At 49.6% G+C, this 7381-nt stretch overlaps 1 protein-coding gene across 1 annotated transcript; it reads left to right on the forward strand.

The window, feature by feature from the left end:
- Positions 1-613: 613 nt before the first annotated feature.
- Positions 614-1465, forward strand: LOC146885724 (uncharacterized). Its single transcript, XM_085675063.1, has one exon. The coding sequence runs from the start codon at positions 614-616 to the stop codon at positions 1463-1465; it is 852 nt and encodes a 283-aa protein (XP_085531189.1).
- Positions 1466-7381: the final 5916 nt, after the last annotated feature.

The following is a 7381-nucleotide window of genomic DNA, read 5'->3' on the forward strand; positions in this document are numbered from 1 at the left end:
CGCGGACAAAAATCAAGAGGACCAACAAGGAGCCCATCCCACGCGACCATAACCGCCCTCAGAACGCAGACCAGCAAAATTCTCGAATTATGCCCCCTTAAACGCGCCCCGGTCCCGCATACTCGATGAAGTCCTACAAGCAGAACTCCTTCCCCCACCCAGGAAATATCAGAACCCGCCCAATGCAAATTTAAGCAAGTATTGTCACTACCATCACAACAATGGCCACACCACCGATGAGTGTGACACTCTGCGAGACAAAATAGAAGAACTCGTCCGAGCCGGACATCTAAGGCACTATATAAGAGAAACAGGGGAAGGTCCCCCCAGACCCTGCTATGACAGGAACGATAATAGGCGAACCGAGCGTCACAATGACCGAAGAGTCGAACGCAGAGAACCAAGAAGAGAGCCAGCCAGAACACAGAACACAAAACAAAGGGAACCACCACAACCGCAACCGCAACGAGCGGATGATAGACCACCCCTACGCGGAATAATCAACACAATATCAGGAGGATTCATAGGAGGAGGGAGGTACTCCTCATCCAGAAAGAGACACCTAAGAGTCGTCCAGCAAGTACACGCAGTATCCAGCCGAACGCAAAGAAGAATGCCGCCCATCACTTTCTCAGATTCCGATTTCCAAGGCACCGACCCCAACCAAGATGACCCCATGGTAATAACTGTGGAAGTCGAGAACTTCACAGTAAAGAAGGTTCTCATCGATCAAGGGAGCTCCGTAGATATCTTATATTGGAAAACCTTCAACAAGATGCAGATACCTCTCGCCGACCTAACCCCTCACAATGAGCCCATATACGGATTCTCAGGTGAGAGAGTCCCCACCAAAGGGTACATCGACCTTCACACAACGTTTGGAGAGGGAAGGCAAACCAAAACAATTCCCATTCGTTACCTGGTCGTCGACGCCCACACATCCAACAACATCCTCCTTGGGCGCCCATCCATCAATGCGCTGGGTGCCATCGTATCCACCCCACACCTCGTAATGAAGTTTCCATCCCCGCAGGGCGACATCATCACAGTACATGACGACCAACGCGCAGCCAGAGAATGCTACATGGCAAGTCTGAAACTCCCACACCCATCTCTGACGACCCACAACATTGAACAATCCCAAGCCCGCACCACCCTAGCCGGCGATGACTTAGACCCCAGAATAAACTCCGAGGCACGACTTGAACCCGTGGGAGAGACGAGACAACTCCCACTCGAACAACAAAGCCGCTTCCTCCAGGTTGGAACTTCCCTTCCTGAGGGAGAGGAACGCCATATCGAGCAAGTGCTCAAGCAGAACGCTGACCTCTTCGCTTGGTCAGCAGCCGATCTCCCCGGAGTCCACCCCAAAATAGCCGCCCACCGGCTATCTGTCTTCCCAAACGCAAAACCCGTCTCCCAGAAAAAAGAAAGCTTGGAGAAAGCAGAAGGCAAGCAGCTATAGCGGAGGCCGATAAACTAAAACAGACCGGTTTTGTTGAAGAAGCCCAATACACGACCTGGCTAGCCAACGTGGTGCTAGTTAAGAAATCCAACGGGAAATGACGCATGTGTGTAGATTACACGGACCTGAACAAGGCCTGCCCGTGGGACGCCTACCCATTACCCAGCATAGACAGACTCGTCGATGGGGCCGCGGGACATGCAATACTGAGCTTTTTAGACGCTTACTCCGGCTACAACCAGATACCCATGGCCGATGAAGACAAAATCAAAACCGCATTCATAACAGAGGAGGCCAACCTTTACTACAAAGTCATGCCCTTTGGCCTCAAAAACGCCGGCGCTACATACCAACGCTTGATGGATAGAGTTTTCCAACCACTCTTGAGCAAGTCGGTAGAAGTATATGTCGACGACATCATCGTCAAGTCTCCCAACGCACAACAGCACTTCGCGGACCTAACACAAGTCTTCAAAGCCCTACGCACATACAACATCAGACTCAACCCTGAAAAATGTACATTTGGAGTAGACGACGGGAAATTTCTAGGTTTCATGCTCACACAGTGGGGGATCGAGGCCAACCCCGAAAAATGCCCAACCATCATCGACATGAGAAGCTCCGCGAACATCAAAGAGGTACAGCGACTAGTGGGCAGACTAACCGTCATCTCGCGCTTCCTCCCGAAATTGGCAGACAAAACAAAACCAATGATCCAACTCCTAAAAAAGTCGACCAAGTTCACCTGGGACGACACTTGCGAACAAAACATCAACACCTTGAAGCAACTTCTCACCACCCCCCCAGTCCTAGCCAAACCAAACCTTTCCCTCCCCCTTATAATGTACATAGCCGCATCAACAAACGTAGTCAGCTTCGCACTCGTCCAAGAAAAAGACAACACCCAACAACCCGTATACTTTACAAGCCGCATCCTCCAAGACCTAGAAACACGGTACCAAATCATAACAGCAGCACGTCGTCTGCGACCATACTTCCAGTCACACACGATCATCATCAGAACAGACCATCCAATACAAAAAAATCCTGCAAAAGCTAGATTTAGCAGGCCGGCTATCCTCCTGGGCCATCGAATTGTCAGAATTTACTATTCAATACAAGCCGCACGGACCTATTTGAGCGCAGTGCCTAGCAGACTTTGCCAACAACCTTCAAGAGCAAGCCCCCCATGACACCTGGTGGACCATGCACGTGGACGGCTCCTCAAACCCGCTGGGTGCCGGCGCCGGAGTAGTACTAGAAGGACCCGACAACGTCCTTATAAAACAATCTCTACGTTTCACCTTCAAAACATCCAACAATCAAGCTGAGTACGAGGCCATAATAGCCGGCCTCAACTTAGTGCGAGACGTCGGCGCGCGTAAACTCCTGTGCAAGACAGACTCAAAGCTCACCATAGGACATCTCAATGGTGAGTACCAGATCAAGGATCCCACCCTCGCGCAATACTACCACATGGTAGTGTCCCTAACCGAACAGTTCGACACTTTCCAGATTCAACACGTCCCACGAAGCGACAATACTCGAGTAGACATTCTCTCGAAGCTTGCTAGTACCAAAAAGAAAGGTCGTTACAAGTCACTCCTCCAACACACCCTAATCACACCCTCCATTGAGCAACAAAACCAATGCTTAAACATCACCACCATCGGCACCTGGATGGAACCTTTCATCAAATACTTAGAAGAAGGAGTCACCCCAGCAAACGAGGAAAAAGGATGGACTCGAAAAGCGGCACGATACACCCTAATTGGGGGAGAACTATTCAGAAGAGGCTTCAGCAAACCCTTGCTCAAATGCATAACCCGAGAAAAAGCCGACTATGTCATATAAGAAATACACCAAGGCATCTGCGACTACCACTCAGGACCCAAAACCATGGCCGCCAGGATATTACGTGCTGGTTATTACTGGCCTACAATGGAAGAAGATTGCACCACATACGTCAAAAAGTGCGTTCAATGCCAAAAACACGGGCCGATAACACACATGCACCAGGAAGAACGCCACCACGTTTCTTCACCATGGTCGTTCTCAAAATGGGGAATGGACATAATCGGCCCCTTTGCACCAGGGAAAGGTCAGATCAAGTTCCTTCTTGTCGCGGTCAACTACTTCTCCAAGTGGATCGAAGCATAACCATTAGCCACCATCACGACCAACCAAGTCCAACGCTTCATTTGAAAAAACATCATCTGCCGCTACGACATCCCCCACACAATCATAACCGACAATGGTCTCCAGTTCATAGACAAGGGCCTCACCGACTTCTACCACAATTTGAAGATCACCCACATAACAAGCTCCGTCGAACACCCCCAAACCAACGGTCAAGCTGAGGCTGCCAACAAGATCCTCCTCGGGCAACTAAAGAAACGGTTAGATGGAGCCAAAGGCAAATGGCCAGATGAATTGCTTGAAGTACTATGGGCATATAGGTGCACCCCCCAATCTTCGACCCATGAAGCACCATACACTCTAGTATACGGAACTGACGCCGTCATCCCGGTAGAAGTCGGGGAACCCTCAATGCGGCAACAACACCACGACACATAATTAAACGCCGACTGCATGATTACACACCTCGACCTTCTTTACGAAACAAGAGAAAGGGCACGAATCCAGGACTTAGCGACCAAATTGAGAGCAGCAAGAAGATACAACTCTAAACTGAAACCGCGTTCTTTCCACAAAAAAGACCTCGTCTGGAGAATGGCTAGCAAAGCCCGCAAGCACGAAGGCAAGTTCTCACCCAACTGGGAAAGACCTTTCCGAGTACTAAAAGAAGCAGGCAATGGAGCCTATCGCCTGGAAAAACTATCCGGAGAGCCGCTCCCCAACACTTGGAACGTCTCCCACCTCAAATTTTATTTCAGTTGAATCACTTGTAATCGGATGTACTCTTTCCTACCCTGACATTTTTTCCCTAAGGAGGGTTTTGGCCAGGAAGGTTTTAATGAGGCATCAACCCATCAATAATATACAAGTTTACTTATTTCTTGTTTACACTAACTCCCAGCCACTACTCTAAGTGCCGTTGGTCGAACGAACTAACTCCCAGCCACTACTCTAAGTGCCGCTAGTCGAACGAACTAACTCCTAGCCACTTCTCAAAGCGCCGCTAGTCGAACTAAATGAACATTCCTAGCCACTGCTCCAAGTGCCGCTAGTCGAACAAAGTAAACATTCCCAGCCGCTAACCCAAATGCCGCTGGTCGAACAACGTAAACATTCCCAGTCGCTAACCCAAATGTCGCTGGTCGAACAACGTAAACACTCCCAGCCTCTAACCCAAGCACCGCTGGTCGAGCAATATACGGACTCCACACCACCACTACGGGTGCTGCTTAGTCGAAGTAAACAAACGCCAATAAACCAAAAATGCATGCATCAACACTTTAAAATTAAATTACCCCATAATCAGGACCAAAAGCATGAAAACACCAACTGAAACGAATCAAAATAACAGGCCAAAAAGTACTTCCATTTCCATAAATTTTTAAGTTTCATATATACACATTCATTACAATAACAAACATCCATGTCCCAAAAAACCCATTAGGCACACTCGCCTAAAAAACAAACCAGCAACAGGCCGGCATAACCAAACTGCAATCCTATCCCCATAAACAAAAACAAAACAAGTTTCGGCGTCCTCGCCCCCAATATCTATACTAAAACTACTCTTCAACATCAGCCTCATCACCAGCCACGGCCTCCTCCGCCCTGTCAGCTTCCTCATCAATACCTTCCACCTCCCCGGCCACCCCATCAATCGTAGCTGGTGGAGTCGCCACCACGGTATCTTCGTTCGCCATTACAGCCGCCTCCTTTTCAGACTTGAGTCGACTAATTTCCGCAACGTCCAGCATACGATTCTCGTACACATCTAGATTTACATTAAAATGACAATCTGTCACGGACACTTCACGATACAAGAACTCGGCTTGCCTCAAAGCCTTCTGAAATCCATTCACATGCTCATCATATACGGCATGTTGAAGACCAAACACTTCACCAGCAACCTCCTCTGCAGCAGCATCTTTGGCGGCATTAACCCCATCCAGCTCCACCTGCTTGGCCTTCAATTTCTTCTCTAAACCCACCACACTTCCCTTCAATCTCTTCACCTCAGCCTCCAACTTCAATTTCTCGTCCGCCCAAGCCACTTGTTCGCGATCCCTCTGAACTTTCAACGCAGCAACCTCCTCAGCTAATTTTTTCTTCTCACCCGCGGCCAACTCCTCCTGCAGCAATGTAGCAACCCGTCGGCTCAACACCATCCCACGAGCCAGGTACTCACTCATGGCCCGCATAGTCAACCCCGGATCAACAGCCTCCACAACCGCCACCTCCTCATCACTCAACTTGAGCTCCAAGCCTTTTCTCATTTGAATCTTCGCTTTCTCAAAACCACCAAGGTCAAGATTGCTCGACCCACTCGACCCAACACCCCCAGTCTTCGCGAGGGCCTTCAACCTCTTGCGATCCTTCCCAACACCCTTCATCTTCGAAGGAGCCGGTCTTTTAGCAATAGGAGGCCGGTAAGTGTCCACAACTGGACCCGCGAGATTTGGAGCCTGCGACTGTCCCTCCCCCTTCGCAGCATTCGTCATCTTGTCTCTAATCTTGGCAAATAGGTCCACCTCACCGCCAACCCTTTTCGCGTGGTGAGCCATCACACCTGCACAAAACCAAATTTTTCAGATTAGTCCAACACAGAACCAACAACAATATCAGAACATACCGCATAAGTCGTGACCAGGATTATCCGTCAAATAACAGCAAACAACCCATTTCTTCGGCACCCTAACCGACAACATCTCCAACACCTCCACCACCCTTCGGCTATCCACATCCAAAGCCTCCTTAACCATCGCGTCCCTACGCGCAGGTGCACTCGTCCAATAAAATGGAAATTTGGGCCGCCCCTCATCATCATAGTATAACAACCTCCTGGCAAGCAAGACCTTCACTCGAAAGAAGCCATCTTTAAACTTCTTGAAAGACTGCGTGAAGCCGTCTAACAAACTAATCCTCGTCCTACCAACCAACAACACCCATGATAGCGGATCCCTCGAACGCGTGACGTAGAAATACAAAAAACTCTCAGGAATCGGCGATAAATACAGTGCCTTACAAATCATCCGGAAAGCCTGCAAACTCCCCCAACTGTTAGGATGCAGCTGCGTCGGCGCAACATTTAACAGTCGCAGAACCCCCATCGTGAACTCGTCCAGCGACAACCGAACATGGAGCTTCGTAAACATGCATGCGTACATGTAGAAAAAATCACCTTCCAACCCCTCGCGACCATGACACACGGCCTCCACAGCACTCACCCTCTCAATAGCCACCGTACTCGGATCCGCCCCCCTTTCAAACAAATAGATACTATTCATCCAAGACCTCAACAACCAAGACCAACGGTACTTCGAAGAGCACGACCTCACCCCCTCAGCCACCCACTCGTACCCATCCCTTCTCGGCCAGAGCGACTCCGCATGCTCACTAGCCGGATCTTCACGCACCTCCTGCTCGACCTCAATATGTAACGTCTCTGACGAACTCAAAAACTCTAACCTGAGTCCACCAAAACTTGCCCCCGAGTCACCACAGTTTGAACCACTAGAAGACGTAGTCGACACACCTCACAAATCGGTCAAATAGAAGACGGCACACGAACACCAACAGACGCCCAATCAGCAACACAGCGAGCACAGCGAAAGCAACAACTACGAGCGATGAAAAATGCCAAATGAATCCACTCCTATTTAAAGCACTTAGCCAAAACTCTTCACCTCCCGCCAAACCCCCTCAAAGCCCAAGGCCCAGCCACCAAAAATCACCTCGAAAAACCAACTCTGACACCAATCAGGCTAACCAACAGTCACG

Source organism: Vigna unguiculata, chromosome 6 (assembly GCF_037176805.1).
Source record: "Vigna unguiculata cultivar grain cowpea cultivar isolate G323 ecotype 2 chromosome 6, ASM3717680v1, whole genome shotgun sequence".
Taxonomy (NCBI): Eukaryota; Viridiplantae; Streptophyta; class Magnoliopsida; order Fabales; family Fabaceae; genus Vigna; species Vigna unguiculata.

Coding starts and splice junctions, on each gene's coding strand:
- LOC146885724 (XM_085675063.1), top strand. CDS start 614: ATGCCGCCCATCACTTTCTCAGATTCCGATTTCCAAGGCACCGACCCC.